The 24396-nt window shown below is 40.9% G+C and overlaps 1 protein-coding gene across 1 annotated transcript in view; it reads left to right on the top strand.

Moving 5' to 3' along the window:
• The first annotated feature begins 2230 nt into the window (after positions 1-2230).
• Positions 2231-24396, top strand: part of otog (otogelin) — a 58885-nt gene continuing 36719 nt past the window's right edge. The window contains exons 1-19 of the mRNA XM_030091065.1: positions 2231-2280; positions 3109-3166; positions 5247-5415; positions 6787-6966; positions 9196-9297; positions 9893-10050; positions 10983-11104; positions 11190-11398; positions 13366-13496; positions 13609-13715; positions 14746-14855; positions 15508-15633; positions 16400-16508; positions 16838-16884; positions 17783-17928; positions 19619-19751; positions 20831-21008; positions 22889-23013; positions 23756-23968. Of these exons, the coding sequence (XP_029946925.1) occupies positions 2231-2280; positions 3109-3166; positions 5247-5415; positions 6787-6966; positions 9196-9297; positions 9893-10050; positions 10983-11104; positions 11190-11398; positions 13366-13496; positions 13609-13715; positions 14746-14855; positions 15508-15633; positions 16400-16508; positions 16838-16884; positions 17783-17928; positions 19619-19751; positions 20831-21008; positions 22889-23013; positions 23756-23968 (2473 nt within the window). The remainder of the gene's footprint in view (positions 2281-3108; positions 3167-5246; positions 5416-6786; positions 6967-9195; positions 9298-9892; positions 10051-10982; positions 11105-11189; positions 11399-13365; positions 13497-13608; positions 13716-14745; positions 14856-15507; positions 15634-16399; positions 16509-16837; positions 16885-17782; positions 17929-19618; positions 19752-20830; positions 21009-22888; positions 23014-23755; positions 23969-24396) is intronic.

The raw sequence follows: 24396 nt of genomic DNA, 5'->3' as shown, positions 1-24396 counted from the left end.
TAAAATGAGGTCAGTAAATATCATCCCACTTATCCACAGCATATATTCCACATTATTGCATGGTAACTCAAAAGGCTGTGAATAGTAGAAATGGCCTGGGATCATTTTAATGAGCAGTCTGCAGAGAACAAAACAGGCGCCAGGTTTCCACTGCATTGCGTGTGTGTGTGTGTGTGTGCGTAAGAGAGGGAGTGAAAATCAGTGTGTGTTTCAGAGGGATGCTTTCATAGTCAGAAAGAGGCTGTAAGGAAACGAATGTGTCAGATTAAGAGACTGATCTCATTTATAAATCATGATTACATTGTTCCATGATGTATCTTAAAGCCACTCGGTTTGTTTTCTTTCCCTTTGCGCTCCACTTCAGGGCCTGCTTCCATTTATGAAAGCAGATACCACCCGGCAGGGCCACACAAAGCCTGCCGGGGTCTCTGAGGACTTTGGCTCCGTCAAAGGCCTTTTTACCAAGCCGGCGGACAGACGGATAGACAGACAGACGCAGGGAGCGTTTCCGAAAAACAAAAAGCAGACTTTCATATGCAAATGCCACTCTGTGCCGCCGGTGACACCGGGGTCAACGCCGCAATATTTGAAGTTTCACTCTCGAGGTTTGTGTTTCCTGTTGAGTATCAGAGGGTCATGTGTTGAGGTTCACATTAGCCTGTCATGGTCTGACCAGCAGCAGGAGGAGAAGTCTCAACAGGACAAAGGAGCAGCGCTCATTTAAATGATAATTAAAGGGGATCAGTGGTCCCTTGAAATGATTTTATTCATCACAATGCAAATGCATAAAAATGAAAAAAAAAATGGTTGTAGGCTTTTCTGCTTTGCATGGTTGATGCCTTTGCCTGCAGGTGGCAGTGGACCTGAAGGATAAAATAACAATTCAAATATTAACTGGAGAAGTCTCAAAACTGCATTTAAGTACAGTTCTTAAGTAAAATGGATGCAGTAATGTAAAATTGTTTAAATTCTGTGAATACCTTTAACAAAAAAATTCATCCATCTCCCCACAGATTTATCTTAATCAGTGGCTGCTGGAGCTGATCCTGGCTCACTGTGTGTGATCTGCCCAGGTTGTATCTAGTCGAGATCGACAGCTACACTCACATTCACACCTCAGGATCAACTCCGTGTCTCGAGGATCAACGTCCTGTATGTTTTAGGTCTCTCCCAGTTGCACAGCAGATCATTTCTGAGCTTTTCTACAAGCCTGTAATGACATGAGCATTAGATTGAGGTGTCCTGCAGCAGGGAGAGAGCTACAACATGCAGGACACTCACAAAGCTTACACAGAGAGAATATGTAAACTCTACAAACACAACCCCGCCGATACACCGATGTGATTTTCAATTTTCTTTCTCTAATTTGAGGAAAGTGGGCCTTACTACATAGAATGAGCATCCTAAAGGCTCTACATGTATTAACCAAGGATATGTTTTTCAGTGGTTTTTAGGCATGGGCTTTAATTTGGTACCCTGCAGCTCAGAAAGTTCAATTTTGGTCAGCACTGGAGCAACCTGAAAGCCAGTTCTTTTTAAACGATTGGAAAGATCAACTCTTATAAACTAATCTCCAAATGGTGGCTGCACTGTATTTAATTTATTTTAAAAAAGCAATTTTTGTTCTATTCTTATCTGCTTTAACAGTCTTTCCGATTTTGTTTTCCATAACCATTGCATTTCTTATTTTAAAAGAGAGATAAGCTGTTTTTATTTGAACATAATATGTACAATCTATGCCAACTCAGTTGCTTGCTTAGTTGTTGCTGTAGTGATTTTTTGTGTTTAAGCAAATTTTACAAACAATTAATATTTTATTGTTGTTGCTGTTCTTCTTCTTATTGTAAATTACTAAGGCAGAGGTTAAATATTTATTGAATCAGTTGAGGATATTTTCATACATTGTTTCCTTTTCTTTTTGGGCTTACACCGTCGCCCACAAGTGGGCGCTATTTATTTCCCTTTTTATTAGTTTGGTATAATTAAGTCAGATTAATAAAAATTTGAATGAATTTTGCATTTCTCTACTTTCTTTCCCGTCCTATCAATCATTATTCTGGTTTATTTCATATTATTGAGGAATTTTGATTTTGGGGCTCCTGACTGCAGGGTCCATCACCCAGGGTCCATCTTCTGGCCACGCCCCCTGGTCCCACCTGTGCATATATTATGTTAATGAGCAGGTGCGCGCTTCTTGAGGCGCGCTGCGGGCCGCTCGCGGAGGAGCCGCATGGAGCAGCGCAGGGAGCAGCGGGAGTCCAGCCGGAGGGTTTTCGCCAGGTGATGCTGTCCAAACCCGACTGACTGCGGATCCGCGAAACACGAATGGATCCCTATTTAAGACGTGGCTGGAAAAGGCTTTTTCACTTATTACCTTTATTTTTTATCCTAATTTATCAAGGTGAGTCACCTCCAGCTGGGAGAAACACGCACGCGCCTCAAGAAGATGTCAATTAAATCACTCATAAAGAGTTCATTAACGATTACACGCAAATAATGATTACCAATTCATCATTTGACTTTCCTCCAGTTTGGAAAGTCTAATTCAAAATGAATATATTTGTGATTTATAGTGGTTGTCGTTTTAATTCTTTCCAGCGCATCTTTCCTGGGGTGTTGAGAGGGTGAACGTTTCTGAATGGGACGAGTTTAAAAAGTGAGTGGCTTGATTCTCATTTTGATTATTGGTAACTTTAATGATTACAACCATGTCTTGAGCTGTCATGTGTATTCGCTGTTATATGTCGTTAAGAATTTCATTACGTTAATACAACATTATTCTGCTACCTTTTAGATTACAAATGTAAACGTCATCCTCATATTGATTCTCAAATGTGATTACTTGATATTTTCTTTTTACTTATTAACTGTTTACACAAAAATCATATAAAGATTGATGATTGGTGTGAAAAAATGTGACATGATCCTTCAATTGTTAGAAAAATGGCTTCACAAATGAAAAACAGAGTGATTATTAAGTATCTATCAAAACATAAATATATATAGTGTTTGTTTGGGTGTTTGCTTGGGTCTTAGCTGGTGGGTTTGTGGTGTTGGGGGGAGAAAGCAGCAGAAGGAACAAACCCCCCCTTGTTCTCTCTGTCCCAGCAGCGGGAGCAGCAGGATAAAGCAGCAGAAATGGGACACCGCTTCCCAGGGAGGGCAGGTAGGCAGCAGCATTGATCACTGATGCTGATGGAGCTGCTTCAAGCAGAAAACACATAAACGGAGATCACTGAAAAATCTACAACGTTCACATCAGCCATGGAACTCGTTTTCTCAGAATTTGCACACAGTTTATACATTGTCGGCATTACTTTAATGGAAAATACATTATTTCATCAATAACTGCACAGTAATTTTCAATGTACTGAAGATAATAACATTCATGAACAATATGCATCATTTTGTTTTAAGATATATTTAGGAAGAAATGTAAAAAATGAAGGAAAAAACCGGTTTTATTGTATAATGTTAGCTTTGCCATTAATAAAAAATGAGTCCAAGCAACTCAAACATATTTTCTATACAAATACACAAGAGGCTCCACATGGTTCACACAAGTGAACTGAACATTTATCTCCGTAGTTCCCATGTGATTAGGCTGATATGCTTTGACTCAATGACATATTAACATACATCCTCATTTCATTGTGTACAAGTTGCCCCACAGTGACATTTGTTCTTCACAAACAGACATGTGAGGTGGTCCCAGCAGGAATATACAGTGGCTGCTCTGTTGTCTTGCTCGTCATCTATCTCAGCCGTGATCAGCCTGAATGTGTTTGCCCTTTTTTTTTGTCTGACTTCCCTTTGGCACAGAGAGGCGTGAGAATCTGGTCCAGACTATAGGAGTCAGTAAACAAACAAAGCAATTAGTAGCACAGGTTGTAGGTCACAGGTGTGAAGAGCTGATCTATCTCATGTTCAGATCTTTAAATACTCAACCTCTTTAAGTGTGCACGTGGATCCATCAAAGCATCACAATGTCCAGGTGACATTCTGCTCTGTTTTGTGTTCTCTTTGACTTCAAAGGGCAAAAACTAATCAATGATCAATAATTCATGGCCACACAGTCCTCGTACAACTTTTCTTCACCCCCACCATGTGGTTTGATATTGGACTTTGAGATGAAAGCCTGGAATTGAAAGCTTGTGTGGTCAGTCAGAGAAGCTAAAAGTGTAGATTAATTCTGAAAAGTTTTAATGGGAAAATGTTAAAGAGTAAAAAAAACACAATTAAAGTGTTAATACTCAGAAACATTGCAACATCAGATCGAATGACCATCTTGCTTTGTGACCTATGTCACATTTCACTAATATGTTTGAGAAGCTTTGTCTTGGATGGAGTCAAACTATTTCTTTGAGTGGTGAACACCGCCTTTATGGCCATATGAGATTATTTCAAGTGGACGCCAGCTCTTTATTATCTACAACCATGTAGTGCTTATTACAGAACTCCAGGGTTGGTGTTACTGTGGTACACAACAAATCAGAAACATTCTCCTCAATTATCACAATTTAAAAAAAGATCAGTTGTGACGACTTGGTGGCGATAAGGGACGATGAGGGAGTTTTCAATGTCGCTATCGAGAATTTATTCAACATGGATGCAAAATTACCTTGTGGCTTTTTGAATGTGTAAGAAGTGATGTAGTCTAAGGATTCAAATAAAGTACTCTTGATAGTTAAACCCATACCTGAAATGATTCAAGGCCCTCGATGGGTTGAGGTTCTGCCCCTGGAGTAAATCCTGGGTCTAGTATTTGTATCTGGCGCCTGCCTACTATTTAGCCCCTGTGTCCTAAACTACCATATTGTTTTCTTGGGAGGCTTCAGTTTGCCAACCACCCAAGAAATCAACAGGGGGATGGGGTACAATGCAGACAGAAACTTATTAGTTGTTGAACATCCTGGATGCCTCCTATGAAGTGTACTATGGAAACCTAATCGATCACTTCAGTTTGGAAAGATAGTATTTCCCGTTTGGCCTGGAAGCCACTTGGACCTCACCCCAAGATGAAGTTGAGGAACTTGGAACAGACAAGGTTGTCTGGGCTGATTTACTCTCTTTCTTACCAAAGTAAACACGGATTAAGCTGGGCAGACTTAATGGATGTGAAACTTGGTTTTCTTGAACAACCTCTTGGCTGTATGAAAGCAGGTGGATTCAATTTCAAAAGGTGTGTAAGTGATCACAAGTCCTGCCCAAAGTACCTGCTGACATGATTTCTCCTCTCTTTGAAGGACCTCCAATCAGCATCTGCTGCGTTAGAAACCAACAAATCTGCCTCCAGTCATTCATTGATCAGCCGGACTGCTGCATCGCATCTGATATCCTCAAGTACAGAGAGGACCGCAAATGCCTCATGGACACTCAGCTCTGATCAATCATCAGCTAACATAGCACCATCTGGTCAAACACCATCAAGAACATTGTCATCCAGCCACAAAATGCACAGCAGTACAGCACATTTCAGCCAATCACAAGGCAGCATGACCAAAATCAGCCAGTCACAAGACAGGACAACACAAACCAGCCAATCACAAGGCAGCACAATACAGACACAGAAATTACAAAGCACCACAGCATCAAATAGTCAATCATCAGGCAGTACAAGACAAACCAGCCATTTTTCATCCACATCAGAATCGGCTAGTAAATCACAAAGTGGTCCAGTATCAGCTAGCCATTCACCACCGCTTTCTTCATCCATTAGTCAATCACCAGGCAAAATATCACCAACCGTCACAGCTACAAGCCAATCACCACATACCGCTGCATCTTCCAACCAATTGCCAACCATTACAGATTCAGTGAGTCAGTCCTTCAGCAGCCAATCACAAACGACAGCTTCGCCATCTGGCCAGTCCCTAAGTGCCGCAGGATCAACCAGTCGATCAGCTACCACAACACTAGCTGGACAATCACAAACCACCCTAGCACCAGTGAGTCAAAAGGAATTCATCATAACACAAGCCGGCCAGTCGACCAGCACAACACAAACCAGCCAATCCTCAATGGCACCACCAGTCAGACAATCACAAACCACAGCAGTGCACATCAGCCAATCCAAGACCAGTTTTGTACCAGCCAGCCAAACGCAAGGAAGTCCAACATCAGTCAGCCAATCAACATCAACTGCCAGACGATCTCAACAATCACCAACATTTACGTTACCATCCCTTCACACGCCACAGAGTGCAAAGCTGCCTGACCAATCACAGAGTAAGGCAACAGCGCCAAAAGTATCACCAACCTCCACAATACCAGACAGAGAATCACCAACTATTCAGATTGCAGCAATGACAGAGGGCCAATCACTGTCAAGGAATATATTAGACAAGGAATTGCAGGGTAGAACAATACCAGCCAATCAAGCAACAGGAAGCACAACTGGAAAATCAGTCAGTGGCAGCACAACATCCAGACAGACATCAACCAGTGGAGCACCAGCTAGCCAATCAGCAACAAACACAGTGGATCCAACAGGTTCATCAGTAAAATCTCATGAAGTAAACATAGAGTCAGCCAATCAATCAGCTACCAACAAAACACCTACTATCTTATCTGACCATTCAGCTGTTGGTAGGACAAATGTTAATCATTCATCATCCAAGCAAACACCACACAATGAAATAACCACTGTTCCCAAAACAAATCAGTCTTCACTCACCTCAGCTTCATTTCATCAGCCAGTATCCACTTTAATATCAGCTAATGAATCTTTGATCAGCTCAGAAACATCACACCACAACTCGACGTCTAACTCCCATTCACTGTCAGATTTGCCATCATCTGGCCAATCTCCGACCAGCTCACTACCGTTACCATCAAACCAATCATCATCTGGTTCAGCATTACCAGGAAACACAGGAGTCTTTCCACCGGAGCCTCCAGTCAATATTTCACTGCTCACCAGGCAGGCGAAGGAAGCTCTGAAGTCATCGAACCGTAGGATTCCAGGTGGGCAACAGTTTCACAAGTCTGTATAAATGAATGAAACATGGTGTGTTTTGTTTTCACCACATTTTCTATGTTTTGTTATGTGTTCATCAATTTTAATCATCTTCATTCAGAAAAATGAGAATTCTAGTGAAACTTTGGTGCAGGTTGTGTGTCCCTACTCAAGTCTGTGGATACAACGTAATATTTGTGAATAAGCTTATTGTGGCACATTACTGGAGTTTTCAGCTCTGTATATATCAGTTTAATAACTGATTCCCTGTTAGACGCCTGTTTACCATACATCAGTCGCTGTAGCGGAGCCAGAGTCGGGGCAAGGGCCCACAAGGTCATAGGGCCCCGTTTCATGTGATGTGTTCATATTTACTCGTAAATAAATTATTATAATAAAATGTGCAGTGAGTGCGAGAAGGTATACGTATATGATTGTGGGCTCCAGTCTGTCAATTCTTACATTATGACTGTCCATGAATGCATCACAGCTGTAAGCCAGCACTGATTGGCTGTGCAGCATTAACAAGTTTTTTCTTGATCTGAACTCTTTGGAGGGAAGTTAAACAGTATGCTAAACACTATGCTAGCCGCTAGCGGTACTACCCAAAACCTAACATCGGAGCCATTGGTGAGTCAGTGAAACCTTCAAAAATATTATCTTTATCAGAATGCTGTGGTTAAACACCTGCCTATTTGAATGTGCCTTGTGTTGCAGACCGCAGACTCTATTTTTTTCTCTAATATACGTGAATTCCAAAAGATATAGATAGCTGTGTCTATATCTATCTGAATAGATTGTGTAATTTTAGACCAGCTGTGTTCATTTTATATTTAAGCTGTATCAAAGATGGTACAGATTTAGCCAGTGAGTTTTTATCTGAGTTTTCAGCACCATGGACAGCGGACGCTCTGAGATTGACACCTGTCAGGCTGCATTTGTGTGTGTGTGTGTGTGTGTGTGTGTGTGTGTGTGTGTGTGTGTGTGTGTGTTCTCGTATTTCTATCCTTGTTGGGGCCAAATGTCCCCACAAGGATAGCAAAACGTGGAACGACGTGCCTTGTGGGGACCTTTTTCTGGTCCTAAGTAGGAGAAACAGTGTTTTCTTGACCATGTTGTTGTTACTGAAAAAAGTAAAAGTGCAAAAACATTTCTTTAGGGTTAGGCTTTGTTGTGGTGTGGGTTAGGGTTAGGGTAAGGGTCAGGGTTAGGGGCTAGACATGAATGGGAGTCAATGGAAGGTCCCCACAAGGATAGAAATACGAGACTGTGCGTGTGTGTGTGTGTGTCTGTGTGTGTGTGTGTGTATGTGTGTGTGTGTGTGTGTGTGCGTGCGTGCGTGTGTGTGCGTGCGTGTGTGTATTTGTTCTTCAGAACAAGTTTGTGAACTGGCTTGTGAGTTTATTCTGCTTTCTGAGGCGTATAGGTTTGCTTGGCTCAATAAAAGTGAGCATTAGGGTGTTGTTTGATGGTAGCATGAGGTATTGTTTGAATGGTAAAATTACTATCATAAGGGCCCGTCGAGAAAGCTCTGCCCCCTCTGTACTGAGACCCACGCTCCGCCTCTCATCAGTCGGTTGGGGAAAGATGCTCTATGAGAGGCTTAGTAAAAGCTGCTGGTCACAAATGATTCTGACTGATTTTTCTGAGGTCAGTTTGATATGAATCTCATAAGCCTTTTCTTGAGTCCCTAATGCTGCCATAAGGTTTTATGCACAGCACTTGATCTTACTGCTGCACTGTCCTCAAACTCAATGATCAAAGGAGAAACACCTCTTGTTCTCATTCATCAATGCTTCCCTTTGCCGACCATAGAGCCTTCGTCTCACCTGTGTTTCTGTGCGACGTGGCTCACTAGGCAGACAAGCTGTCAGCCCACTGAGCAGATGGTGTTACTGCAGGAGGGAGAACCATAATTTGGTGGTTGGTGATGCGTTCAGTGACTGGAGTGTTTGTTGGGGCTCTACTGCTCTGTTCAGGGACTGATAGGAAGTGGGAGTAAGGTCAACAGATCAAAACGTTCCCTTATACTCAATACTGGCCATCTGCTATTCTGCTTTTAGATTAGGATGATATGATTAGACTGTTTAGATGAATTTTAGTTGACATTAGGCAAGGTGTTAAAGGGAAAATAATGTGTTGTATTATACAAGAAGCACTCCATAACAAAGTTGATTGTTTAGGTTTCCAGTCTGATGAGCAGCAGTGTAATTGTTTGCTGGTTTGTTTTCTCTCAGGGGAGCCGTGTGGGTTTCCCTGCCTGAACGGAGGACAGTGCATTCAGTCACAGTCATGTGACTGCAGCTTGTTTCAGGCCACTGGTCACAGATGTCAGACAGGTAGACCTGCACATCACACCTGGCATTTAAAATACCTTCAACAAGAAGTACAGCTAAATGCTTTGACAATAACAGGAGCCAATGTTAGAAAAAAACATGTTACATTAAGCTATTTTACAACTTAAGATACTGACACTCCAGATTCTGTTTGCAAAATTCCATTTTTAAAGTGTTCTAAATCAAGTCACATCTTAAATTAAATTTAATCAGTCTCACATATAGAGACACACACATCCATATTTTAGAGAACTGTCTTGCTGCTGCAACGAAATACGGAAAAAAATAACAGGAGACACACATTATTGATCTAAAGCTACTTTTAAGAAGTATTTGTAATATTTGTACCTTGAATTTACTGTGATGTTAAGCGAGGTAGGATTAACTCATATTATATAAACCTTAGTACTAATGTAATTTCATCTAATATCTAATGGAAATATATTTGTAACTTCATGATGTATTGTAACACTGGTCATTTGACTGTATTCGGATTCCAAAGGTTTCCTCTTGTCAAAGGCATTTTAATGTATGTTGGATTATTTTTAGTGCTACAGAACTCCTTTCATAATGTGTTTTGTCATGTCTTTGTTCCCAGTTCCAAATCCTGGTTTTGAGAGGGAGATGACGTGTAGATCTTGGGGTCAGTACAACTTCGAGACCTTCGACGGCCTCTATTACTACCTCCCAGGCCGATGCACGTACACTTTACTGAGGGACTGTGAGGAAACCACCCAGGCCAGCATCGTTGTCCAGGTGCGCTCAAACTCACCTGTGACGATGATCAATATAAGCTGTACAGACGCCTTTTGGTTTACTGTCTGCTCTGACTTGAGAAAAGTTTGTCCTTCAGCTTTAGCATTCTCTCTGCTTTCTGACTTTGAGCCTCGGCCTCCCCAGCCCAAGGACAGGATTTGCTCTGAAGATTAGTGAAAGCTATCTGGTTATTAGAGTCAATTACCATTAAATACTGCAATTACCCAGTATGCCTTGAAAGTATCTGCAACAGACCAAGACTTTGTTCCGCTGAGAAGGCAACAGATACTGTATCTGCGTATGAGAAAACCAAAACCGAGAGCATGAAGACGACCTAACACTCAATGATTACTGCTGAAACGCCTAAATTTTATTAACAAGGACAATGAAAACTGTCACGCTGCGACAATATCAATCAAAGTATACTGGGAAATGGTGAGATGACTTTTTCTTTTGTTGGAGTTCAACCAGTGCTCTGCTCAAGAATGCCTAAAATGTTAAATTGAGGTATTTATGTTACTTTAGGATCCAGTTTCAACTTTTAAAACAGCTTTGTAGTGAAGGCTAAAGTTGGAGAACCAATAAATTTATATTAGGGTGAGGGTGGGGATGTGCTTTGTTTGTTTTTGTTTGTTTTTATGAGTTTAAATGTCAGTAGACGCATTTAAAGAAAAAGGATAAAAACAATTAACAGCTTGAAAAAGTGAATTGAAATTATTGTGAATATGAGTGTGTGTTTGGACAATGTGAATATGATGGATGGAACTGGGCTGACCCACACAGTGCTGACAGCTCAGTGAATCTTCTCTTTCAAAGCCACGACTCTGTGTTACACATTCTTTTCACTCTCAAAGCTTTAAAACCGATTGCTTTATTTAGAAATATACAAATCTAAATACAAATGTTTGAACTTTGTATTTCCTGGCTCACAGGTACACAATGACCCCGGCTGTGGCTCCGCCCCTTACACCTGCCAACGATCCATCAGTGTTTTCCTGCCGTGGGAGGGCGAAGTCCGACTGCATGCCACTAATGTGACCTTTAAGGGTCAAAGGTCAGTATCACAATGCTGCATGTTCTGCCCATTTGAATTGTTTATTTGAAATATAATGTGTTTCTTTTGACATCTCTCTGTTTAGCTTGCAGTTGCCTCATCACATCCATGACCTGCAGGTGGAGCGGATCTCACAGTACGTCCTAGTAACGCAGCAGCATGGCTTCACGCTGGCCTGGGAGGGCCGCAGCGGCTCAGTCTACATCAAACTCAGCCCAGAGTTTGTGGGCAGAACCTGTGGCCTGTGTGGGAACTTCAATGCTGATGTCCAGGATGACCTGAAAACCAGCTACGGTGAGATCTTTATTGTAGAATGTGAAGAAGCTGTGATTTGCAACTTTACTTAAGAGGATTTAAAGCCAATCTACCCAAAGAGCAAAGCAAAGAATTAAAATGAATGCTGTGTTAATTTTATAAAGCTTTATTTTCTATATATAAGTTACTTGTGACATCTCTCCCTGCCACCTGTAGCAATGATAGACAAGTGGTATCTTTTTCAAAACAAGGCATGAATTACCATTCTTGTGGAGTCTATTTATAGTATATGTACTGATATAATGACAGTTTCAATCAAAGAGTCTTGTGATTTTAAAGCAGAACACAACAAAATGAACTCATAAATGATGGGGAAATTTTGTTTTAGTCATAGGGAGGTGGACTAATAACTCCAGCATCAAGCTGTGGCTTTATATTTCAATTTGGAAACCTTTCACAACTATGAATGCAGCTTTATTTAACTGTAATCAAAGGCCAGTGACTGTATGAAAGATAAGTATAAATGCATTTAGTATGCCTGTAAAAGCAGTGAAGTGAGAAACTATTCATTTCTCACTTCACTTCAATTCTGATAAATCATGGACCACAAATGACACAACACACCAGCAAATACCACAACACACCAGTAAATATTACAGCACAGCTGAAAATGCAACACAACACCAAAAGTAATAACATAGCAAAAAAAAAAAAAAAAACATAAAAAAAGTCACCATACAACAGCAAATAGTCACAACACAACAAAAACGTTACGACTGAAGTGGAGAGCAGGCTTTGTTTCCGGGGGACAATATTTTCTGACGGACTATTTGATTGAGGGAAAATTTTACGAAATGTAAATAAAACATAGCTGCTCGTTGAGTGCAATTAATGTGTTTTTTTTTTGTTTGTTTTTTTAAAATCACTAATATTTGTCATGGTGCTGAAATAGCTGAAAACGTTATGTATGTGCTTTGCTGTCAATCGTTTGGTTCCGTCAGAAAATATTGCCCCCCAGACCGGAACCAAAGCCTGTTCTTCCGACCACACTATTGGGAGAATTTAATGACTTGTAAGTACATTTAATTAACTTAAATTAAATTTAAATATCTTATTATAACTTCTACAGAGACAGTGAAATGAAAAAAATGGATTTAATAATATACAGTTTTGCTCAGAAGAAATGTTACTCACTTTATATTTTAACATACTCAATTCAGATACATTGCTTCCGTTGACGACAAACTACTTTAATTTTATCATTATACACCCCAATTATGTTAGATACTTAAAAGGACAGTAAATTTCATTGTGAAAATAAAACAAGTACTCACAATGGTGGACATTTCTATATGTATAAATAACAGATATTAGCCATTTAAGCTTAAGGAAAAATACACACCTCTGTTGACCTGACATTAAAAAAAGCCTGTTCTCCACTTCCATTGTCCTTTTTGTTGTTGCATTATGACTTTTAGTTTGCAGTGGTGTTGTGGCATTTGTTTTGTTGTTGGCCCTTCTGGCCTGCTGTACAGAGAGATTATTATACAACAAGTAAAAACTAAACAAGTTTATATAAACATGCAGAGAGGAAGACCTCTAGTAGACGAGCATCTGCCAACAGCAAATCAATCAGAATGGGAGAATCTGCTTGCTGATAAGGTTTTTTTTTTTTTTGCTAAACAGATAGAGGTATTTGTTTGCACGATGGCACATTCAGAAATGTGCACAGCTTACAGGAAAGAAATACATGGTCAAAGGCATGCACTGTTAATATCTGAGTGAATAGAGTGTGGAGAGGAGAACTCTTATTGCATTCAGTGAGATCTGCCAGGAATATAAACCTACACCAGCTTAGCCAAAAGAGGAATACAGGATGATTGAACTATGAACCAAATCTAATAGGAAAGTTTGTGGCAGTTTTAGCCTCCCAAACTGAAAATAGCGACTGTCTATGAACATTCAACGGTCATGCAGCATCATCAGATAATTTCTCTGTCATTCAGGTGTGCTGACTCATGAAATAGAAATGTTTGGGAACAGCTGGGTTGAAGCCGACCCACACCAGGAGAGATGTCCCATGGTCCCCTCTGGTTTCCCTTCACCCTGTGCTGCAGTTGAGGCTCACGTTCTGTTGGTAGGGAGTTACAGAAAACTACAAACAGAACATTCAATAGAAATTATTGACACAAAGGAAATGCTTTTTTTTTTTTAATGCTGAGTAAAAATCTGTGTTTGTGTGGCTACAGAAAGTAGAGGAAGTGTGTGCAATGCTGCTGGATCCACCATTTCAGAGCTGCCATGACTTTGTCAGCCCACTGTCCTACATGGCCAGCTGCTCCAACGACCTCTGCATGTAAGAATGAATGATTAAGATCTGATGCTTGAGATGGTTTTATTTTGTCCTGGTGAAAAGTTGAAAAAACCAGCAGGGTTAATGCGTTCTGAAGCACAAGTTTTGGTTATCAATTTTTGCAAAACTGTGTTTGTATGCTTTTGAAGTTGTCAGTAAATATTTTTAACACACACATGCACGCGCGCACGCGCGCGCACACACACACACACACACACACACACCCACACACACACACACACACACACGCACACAGAATTAGACTGAGAGTCATAGAGGTAAACATACTTGAGTGCTGCAGACCATGACTATCCAACATCTATCCAGCTGCATCATCATCGCCATCATCATCTTTCCAGGCATGTTTTCAATTTCATGTTATGCACCTGATGCACCTGTGTGTGTTTTCATTTACTTGCTCTCTGTGGGAAATCTGAGAGGAACAGTTGTAAAAGTTCTGCAGGCGCTGATCCAGCGATTCCTACTGGCAACAATATGCCCTTCCTCCCTCTCACCATTTGCACAGACTCATACCACAACATCTCCAAGGAACCATTGTGTAGCCATGCTCAAATCTGTTAGAAATCTTTCTTTTGTTAAACTATTTTTGTGGTTTGGAGATTATTTGACTTTTGGTCTTTTTAACCCACAGGAAAGACTTGGAACAATTATTCTAATCTCAGCTAAATGACCCACTCAGATAGCTAAAGATACTCAGTTGTGTCGTTTGGTGGCTCAGGTCCATGATCCTCCTCCCTCTTCTGTGGGTAACATTAGCCTTGGCAATCTCTTCCTACAAATGAAGACCAAACAGTTTGCCATTTGTTTAGTGTCAACTTTCTGAGAACAGTACTTACACAGCCAAACTTTAATGCACCTTCTCCAGCTATAGGCTTATTTATTTGTTATTGTGAGATCATGATGTTGTTGTGGAGTTATTTATTTAAGGACAACGGAGTCTGATCAGCCCTGTAGCCACTCCTCTCCTGGCTGCACTCAAAGAGTCCTTCTCTGTTTTTTTGCTCTCCTGAAGGTCGGGTCCCAGCGGTGATGTGGTATGCCAGGTGTTCAGTGAGTATGCCCGGGCCTGTGCCCATGCTGACCACCCACTGCACGACTGGAGGCAGCACATTCCTCAGTGTGGTACGTTTCTTCAGGTGTTTCAACTGTTGTGCACCAAAAAAAACTCTGGATTTTTCACATCAGCCAAACCATACACAAACTGAATTTTATGGATACGGTACTAGAAAACCTAAAAAAAGCTAAATAAAATGAGAATGTCATTGATCCGCTTGTATCGTCATGCCAACCATCACAGTTACTGCTGACTTTAATTAGTCTTTCCAGACTTACATATGCAATGAAGAATGTTCAGAAAGTAGTATTTCCAGAGATATTATATTCACACACGTACAAATATGAGCTCACAGTGACTTTTGATTTTTGATCATCAAAATTTGACAAGATCATTCTAGATTTCGCAACATTTGCAGTAAATAACTGCTGAAATAGAGGAATTTTAATGAATTTATAGCCGTAAAGCTATTTTGAAGTAGGTATCATTTCAAGAGAGTGACGATAAGGGTGACAAAAAAAAGTTGTGAAATGTTACAAAGTCACAGACCTGAAGAAACATTGAAAACTGTTCTACTCTTAACTCTGAACATTCAAACAAAAACTGAAAAGATGTCTCTTTTTCAATCTAATCTGACTGCTGAATGTGCAGCTCCTGATTTCAATCTCTGTAGACAAAATGTTTTTAACTTGTATTTTATGCTGTATTTTGTGAAACCAGTGAAGCAGTGCCCTTTGGGACTGCAGTACAGGGAATGCATCAGCTGCTGCCCCGAATCCTGCAACCTGGAGCGAACCTGCATCGACAGCAAGCTGGCCTGCCTGGACGGATGCTACTGTCCTGATGGTGAGTTTCTGTTCAGATCCCAATGTCAAGTGTACATTTATTCATAAGTAATTAAGCTTCTGTGTTGTGTTGATTTAAAAAAAATAAATAAATAAATTTGAATGAAAATAGTGACAATAGTAAAAGAAGAAAAGACACCAAAATATTTACGATATTTTATGAGCATGTGCATTTCTCACACATTGTATAAACCAGCTAAGCTGGCCTGCCAATCTGAACGAGTCAGAAATATTCAAAATATTCATATTACAAACCCACATAGTCAACATGCCTCATCTGTCTCCCTCAAAATTCCCAATTTTGAGTCGTATGACCCAGCAGTGTGTTGACTGAAGGAAACCAGGATGAGCTTCCATTGGTAAACATTTTTTTATATTAGTCTAGTAATCTGTGATTTTTAAAATTCTTTTATTAACTACTGTTAAAATATCTTTGCATGTTTAACTGGCACATAGAGTCATTTATTTCCACAGATTTTAAAGTATTGATATAATGTTAAATAACTTTCTGGGGTAAAGTATTTCAGTGAATACCCAGTAAATGGTGAGTGTCTAGAGTTTAAATACAGGTTCTGACAAGTTGCAGTTCAGCACAGTAAAGTGCCAGTAAACCTACACACATCTATGGATGTTTGAACTAAATCAACAGAGTCCTCGCCATAAAATCACCCTATTTGCTAAATAAACATGAGCGATCCCCATCTTGTCAGTTCTTTTAATATCTCATCTCCACACGATCTAAATGTGTGTGCACCTGTCCTTCACAGGTCTGATTTATGAAGATGGAAGCTGCGTGGCGCCCTCCGACTGTCCCTGTGAGTACCACGGCATGTTTTATCCATCCGGACAGACCCTGCAAGAAGAGTGCAACAACTGGTGAGCTGTTCTAATCATCTCCCGCCTTCGTCCTACCTGCTGTGTGAGCCTCGCAATGACGAAAAGACGGCTTTGGGATGTGAAAACTTTGTCCTCACAGCTATTTTTTGTCTCTTAGATGGACATGTAGCCTCACGAGAGACTGTTGCATTATATTTCATCATCATGTAGATGCTTTTATTTTTTGCAGACTCTGTGCAGGCTGTTTAATCTTCACTGATCTGACCACCTGGGCTCAGTGTGTCCAGTTTCTGTTAGTGATCCTACTGATTAGTTCAGCCTTTCATGTTTCCAGAGCTATTTGTGACCGTCTCTGCTTTCTGTTTCAGCACATGCGTGGGTGGAGTGTGGAACTGTACTGACTACAGCTGCCCAGGTTGGTGCCTTGATGTTTACTGACATGAGCAATTTGTACATGGTGACATCTCCAAAGAGCAAGTTTTCTAGTGAGTCAAAACCACGAAGGTGGAACATGCAGCAAGTCTGTGAAAGAAGAAGTTGAACGTCAACACATCCTTTTGTCTTGCTTCAGCCAGTCCCCGCTGAGATCAGAGAAAAGAGTACAGAGCAGCATGAAGAGATTCACTTACAGGGAATTTGGAGTCACTTAGACAATCAACAGTGTGTTTGAAATGTGAAGTTAAGAATGCAGCACAGGTAGAACATGCAAACCCCACATATAAAGGCCCCATCCCAGCATGGAGCCTGAGTCTTTACTGCTATAAAAGAAGTGTGCGCATTCCACCAAAGGTAGCTGACCCGGTGTGTGTGTGTGTGTGTGTGTGTGTGTGTGTGTGTGTGTGTGTGTGTGTGTGTGTGTGTGTTTGTATGTGTGTGTGCGCGCGTGTGAGCGTGCGTGCGTGTGTGTGTGTGTGTGCATACTGAATTTGAGAATTCTAAAACAGGGATGTGTTTTGTCTGCATGATCTATGAAATCAGATTCTAAACGCATTCCCTTTATAGAAATTTATCAAATCGCTCAGTTTCAAAAAGGTTCATGACTCCTGGACAGCAGCATCGCAGCTACCAGTGTGTTTGGTAGATAGAAATTAAAATATGACGTCACTGATCAATTGTGTTGGACGCTGGAAAGAATTAGGAAAGCTTGACTTTGTCACTAATGAAGTTCATTATCTCACACAATAGCTAATTTGTTTTTCATTAATTGAAGACATCTGTGAATAAGTAAACAAAGTAATCAAAACATGGATTTATTTATATGTATTTATAATTTGCATGTGTATTTGTTGTTTTGTGCATCACCCTCTTCACAGGCGAATGCTCGGTGACGGGCGACATGTATTTTCAGTCCTTTGACGGCCGGATCTACACCTTCCCTGCGACTTGTCAGTACGTCCTCGCCAAAAGCCGAAACTCAGGGAAGTTCACCGTCACGATCCAGAACACCCCCTGTGGAGCTGTGAGTTTATTTATATCATTTGTTCTGCTTCAGCTCTGACATCTTCTGTGTGGAAGTTGTGTTTCTGCACCCTGGAAGCTGCTTGATTCTTCTGCTTTAGCTTGCGGTGTGAGATCAAGCCTTGGTTTCTGGCTCGCCTTACAGATTCGGGCAATTTGTCTGTCGTGTAGATCGTATCATAATTTAAGTGCTCAATAATCCCTTCCAAGCGTTTTTTTTTTTTTTTTAACTCCAGACTCACCCTGCGCCGCTCGAGCAGATAATGGCAATGAAAAGGGACAAAAGACTTCCAGCTTCTTCTCCTCCTCTCTGCCTGCCTCCAGTTTCCCAGCAGGAGGGGGGAGGAGGGGCGGGGGTCGTGGCGAGATATAAGATGTCCCACTCATCAGAGCAGGGGCCCAAGACCTCTAACAGCCGACTGAACAGGATTAGCTTATCGGGCCTGATTGACAGAGCTGCCAGCGGCTTTGTAGTGCAGAGCGAGGTGAAGAGAGGTGCTGCAGGGGTCCCGGGGAGGCGTGAGGAGGGGGGCCGGGGGGGCGGGGGGGCGGGGGGCGCGGACAGAGAGAACGCTATGTGAAAACAACAGGTGAATGATGGGAAGAGCAGGAGGAGGGAAGGGTGGAGGTGGGTGCTAAAACCTCTCGACGATGAGGCTCGGACCCTTATGAAAGAGACGATTCATACGGCCAGATCGTATACTGTCAGCGATGAGCTCACTTCTTTTAAGAATGTCACAGTGGTGTGATTCTCATGGAGGGAAACGTTCAAGATCACAATAAAAAATGGATAAAAGAATCATGCCATAAACATAGACTTGAGTATACTTGTTTGTATAACAGAGAAAAACATGGTTTATAGGAAAAAAACATGTTTTTCCTCAGTAGTATGCACTGATTGATCATAATAATATGACCACTGACAAGTGAGATTAATAACAGCAGTTTAAAATGACACTCAGGAGCTGGATTACATTAACCAGGATGTTAGCATTTTATTCTCCTAATTAATTCAGTTGAAGCTGAAAAAAATAACCAGGCAAGCCAGTATATAGAGATTTGTTCTTGCTCCCAGAGCTGAGATGAAAGAGCGTCTTTTCTTGCAGCCCTGGCTTGAGGGTTTGTGCAGCTTGCTTTTGACACATCAAGGCAGAATTTTTGTCTTGAGTGGTGTTGGACATATACTGTGTGATTGGTTACAAATACAAACCTGAGCCACAACCACCCTGGCAAACCAGGAAGTTAGCATCTCCCTGGCTCATCAACAAGAAAATGTACTCAAAAAAAAAAAAAAAAAAAAAAATTCTGTTGCAAACAGACAAGCTGCACTGAAGTTTCATGATATTAGAAATGCAAAAGGAGTAGAAAACATTTGTGTCATCATTCTACATGTTTCATGACTAATCTCAAGAGACTGCTGTAAAGGTATTTTAGTTTTTATGTCAGGTTGTTTTTTGTTTTTACATAATCTGTTTTTCCGTAATTTTTAATTTGTTCTCTATAACGGCAGACCGACTATCAGAGAAACACATGAAACACGTCAGAGTTTCGTTCAGTTCAGTTTTTTCTCTCCTTTGCTGCCTTAATTCACTCTGTTTGTCCCGATCACTCTCAGTGTGCATCTGAATTGCTGCTGCTTGAGGAAATGTCAACAATAGTTTTTTTCCCTTCTTGTCTTGTCTCCCTTGCAGAATTTGGACGGGGCTTGCATCCAGTCAGTTAACCTGGTCATTGACGAGGATCCCAGAACGGAGATTACACTGAGTCACATCGGAGAGGTCTTCATGGCCGGACAGTACCGCATCTCGCTGCCCTATTCTGACGGTAACCCCCTCGCGTTTTTTCGCCCTCCAACATCGTTCACATGCAGATCTGACTTCTCTCAGCACAGTAGGGATCACAGTAGAGACAGGCTGAATGTCGACTGTTGTCAAACAGGATTTTTCCTGGAACTGTGCTGGGTTGGCGCTTGATTTGTATCTTTGCTCTTGTGCACCAGTGTGACTGGGTTATAAGAGTCTGTCTGGGAATGATCTGCTACTTTGGACCTTAGTGAAAAGACTTGAGCATAATTTATGTAATATTATTATGACACATGAGAATAGTTTGCACTGCTTAATGCAGATTTTCTGTAAGATGAAAAGATGATAAAACCATACTTTTGAGCAAACTCATGTATATTCAAGAATAATTGAACTAAGATTAAAAAAAATCAATATTTTATAAGTTTGCGTGAGTAAGTTTGAATATCAGATGAATGAGTAACCCTATTTATCAAACAGTAATGCGTCCTGTTATGCATAAGCAGCCATATGGGCTTTATGAGAGCTGCCTGAATGTTATTTCAGTGGTATTTTTACTTTGTTATTCTATTGTCATTAGATCATGATTCTGTTTCTTTCAAGAAGTTTTAACATATATATTATCAAGGATGTTCCTTCAACAAACTCACTACTTCAGAGTAACTCAAAGAGTGAGTGAATGAATGAGTGGTTGACCTACAAAGTGCTGAAAGCGCAGCTCATCTGTCAAAGCAACGGTGTAATGTTAGTGGAACTAATGCAGGCATCTCACCTGGAGAAAATACACAGATATAATGTAGTTTATTTGTGGAAATATGAGCTTGGTGAGCTAAAATATATCTTGTAGCAGTGGATCCTTTGTGTTCGCTGCACTGTAAACCTGCATGATGTAAGTATGTATGGAGGTTCTCAGGAATATACATGCAAACCACAGCATTTGGAAGTGTTTAACCACTGGAGGACAGCAAAAACAAGATCTTTAACAGTATCGAGTTACCTGTGCATTTTTTCAATGTCTGCCTGCTCCAGATGTTGATGGTGAAGGACATTAATAGTTGACGATTCACGAGTCTCAGTGTTCTCCTCTCATTTGTCTTGCAGACGTTTTTCACATCCAGGAGCTGTCGTCCATGTTCCTCCAAGTGAGGACGACGTTCGGCCTGCGTCTGCAGTACAGCTGGAAGGACTTCCGCCTCTACCTGCAGGCCGACGAGCCGTGGAAGGACGACACTGTGGGGCTGTGCGGCACCTTCAACGGCAACATTCAGGACGACTTCCTGTAAGTGTGCGCCAGCTGACCTTTGACCTGCCTTAACCCCGCCCGTCCTCGATAATGAAAAGCTGGCGAGTGCTCCTGTTTCAGAGGCAGAGAGGGAGGTGATGGGGAAGTGCTCCCTCTCTCACACTCCCTCTCTGTAATGCACACTGAGCGGGCGGCTCAGCATCAAAAGCCTCGCTCTCTGATCGGCTCTTTTAGGCGGGCCAGATGAGTGCCCGACTGGACACGCCACTTCAACAAGGAATTTACTGTTAGCGGAATAGGGGCTCCACTGTACCGCATCGTAATGGCTGACCATAAAGGCCGGATGTTGTTAACAGCTGTAAATGGATATACATCACAGTTGGTGGCTGCGGTGGTCGTTTGCTGCTCGGAGGAAAACCGGAACTCACTTTGCTTTCAGAAAAGACTCACAGCTGAAGTGATGGTAGCCGTGTTGTCATTTCACAGAAAGCACAGAGCTCTCTTCTCTTGGCTTTATTTATTTTAAATTTAAAGACGTTTGATTTATATGACATTAAAGCTGAAATCTATGCAAAAGAAGGGCAAAAGCTCTCTTGATCTTGATTTTCAGTATGAGTACAGACCGTGAAAGCGGGGCCTCACCATCCTTCTGACTTTTTGGGTTTTAAGCAGGTGTCAGAAAAGTTACCACAGGGATAACTGGCCTGTGGCGGCCAAGCGTTCATAGCGACGTCGCATTTTGATCCTTCGATGTCGGCTCTTCCTATCATTGTGAAGCAGAATTCACCAAGCATTGGATTGTTTGTTCACCCACTAATAGGGAACTTGAGCTGGGTTTAGACCGTCATGAGACAGGTTAGTTTTACCCTACTGATGATGTGTTGCAGTAGTAATTCTGCTCAGTAATCAGGATGATGTGTCAGGATCAGAAAAACACAGAAAGACGAATCAGTGAAAATGATGTGGTGAATGGTGGCCGGAGCAGAGATGACAGATGAACAACGTACAGTTGATTACAATTAAAAAACAAAATCCACTTATGTTAATGAATGTGTTTGACAGACATACAGCTAAAGTGTTAAGGCTGATCAGCTTATTAATCTTTTTATTTAATTTCATGGGAAATAGAAATATCACGAGTATGAATTTCCTGGACCTTTATGCCTTTAGTGAGAGGAAGGTGCTATTGAATCCCTATGTACGTCTTTATTTGCAATTTTAAAGATGAGAAGTCTGAACTTTTGAGGTGAACGGCAGTCATAATTATAATTAAGGTCTGCTGTTTAGGTTTAAAAGAAACAACTCACACACAGATCATGTAGCATCTATCATGAAGTTTTAGCTCTTCAATCAGAGATCGTGTAGGAAAATACAGAAAGAGAAAGCAGAGTGTATTAAAAGGGGCCTTTCACCAGTCTAAATGTGACGCAGTTTAACTAAGAACATATTTTAAAGTGAGCTGAGTCAGCTCTCACTAAGAACATCGGAACACTTTAAGCCCCAGTTTTCAAGCTACGACCATCAAATTATTTTACTGCCATTGTCAGCGATTGTGTATCTTAAGAAGAAACATCTGTATTATTATTCATGTTGATTTTTTAGCAAAAGACATCAACATTCATGTGTAATAAAAACAACAGTCATGTTATAGCAGTTTATCATTGCTTTTTTTGTTTTTTTATGACCCTGCTACTTGATGGTAACACTGGCTGATGGGTCATTTTATTAGCATTGCTCTATAAAAATAACAAAATGAAGGCCTTTTCATGGAGATTAGTAGTTTAAAGTGCTTCACAGATGACTGACAAGGTGATAAGAAGATAAAAAGAGAGCAGTAGTTACAAGCCACGAATGAAAAAGCATTAAAAGGTTTACTCACAGTGGTTTTAATGCGCCTGCGCTCCTGTTTCCCTCAGGTCTCCCTCAGGAATGATAGAAAGCACCCCTCAGCTGTTTGGAAATGCCTGGAGGGTCTCGTCAGCCTGTTCGATCAGCCTGAGCACGCCTCAGCTGGACCCCTGTGATACGCACCAGCAGGCCGGTTAGTCACTCTGATCCTCCTATTCTCTTTTCAGTTTTGTTAATAGAAACTATAAATAAAGGCTACTGAATTGCAATTTTTGATTGCTTCTGTATATTTTGAGAGTTTTTAAAATAAATTCAGAGTTTACATTGTTACAAGTGGAACTTCGAACTTTTGCCCAACCTTATTGTGAAGTGTCAAACAGGACTGGTTTACCTTGGATTAAGAAGTCTAAATCAGAGGTGTCCAACCTTTTATCTTGTGTGAGCGAGTTTTGCTCAATCTTTTAAGCAATACTCATGTTTAGTAACTTTCATTCTATTTCCATATTGAACAAATACATATATTGAAGTGTTATTGCAGACCATAACATTTGTTTCTGTATGTTCTAATCCTTTCAGTTATTAAAAAAATACAAAATAAGAAAGTGGTTTCAAGAGTATGAGCATGTGCGTATTGTGTTATTCAATAGTTTTGAAAGTTTTGAAATTTAAAAAATATCAAAAGTATCAAAAAAAATAAGTGCATTTAAATCCTTTAGCTAATTGATAAGCAGCTGTTTTATCTTTAGAGGGGGCGGGGCATGTATGAGTTTGATTGACTTGAATTTTAGAGCTATTTACTGAATCACAGATCAAATTTGTTTCCATTATTAACCCCCGAAGGAACTACTGGACGCTCACAAGTGATGTGTTTAGGCCCATGCTCCAAATGCATCCTTTGACCTGTATTTATTTTCTTGCTCGTCTCTCCTCTGCAGTGACCTACGCCTCTGAGATGTGTGACGTGTTGAATCAGGATCTGTTCTCCGCCTGTCACGAGTACCTGAGTCCGACCCCTTTCTACCAGCAGTGTCGCTCGGACACCTGTAAGTGCGGGACGCCCTGCCTCTGCTCGGCGCTGGCCCACTACGCTCGCCACTGCCGTCGCTTCTCCATCATCGTTGACTTTCGATCGCACGTCTCCGACTGTGGTGAGTGCTTAATCTTTATCTGCCAGGAAATGTTCTAAGTTGACCGCTACTGAATTTATGGACGTCATTATACATATTTCTGCCAATATTTTCTAAATTTCACCACTGTTACTTTTACACTTGTAAAGTTGTGTTGACGTCCAAAAGGCTTGACGTGTTTATTTATTTACCACCATTCAGACACTCAGTTGCTCAGGGTTTGTGTGTTTATATTTGTTTTGTTTATGATCTGAGAGGTCTGAGTTCTTCATAACATGCACCTAAATCAGATATATATTCAAGCTGTGAATTATGACCGTTTAGTTCTTTAAAGAAGGAGATAATAAAGTCTATCCTTTGACTCAGAAAGCCAGTGCAGTGATGGATTGATGAAGGTATTGCTAAAATAATCCAAATCGCCAAAAATGAGAGCATGGAGAAGTTTTTTT

This window comes from Salarias fasciatus, chromosome 1 (genome assembly GCF_902148845.1).
Source record: "Salarias fasciatus chromosome 1, fSalaFa1.1, whole genome shotgun sequence".
NCBI classification, from domain to species: domain Eukaryota; kingdom Metazoa; phylum Chordata; class Actinopteri; order Blenniiformes; family Blenniidae; genus Salarias; species Salarias fasciatus.
Note: the sequence above shows the minus strand (reverse complement) of the source record. Positions and strands in the feature narration are given on the sequence as shown.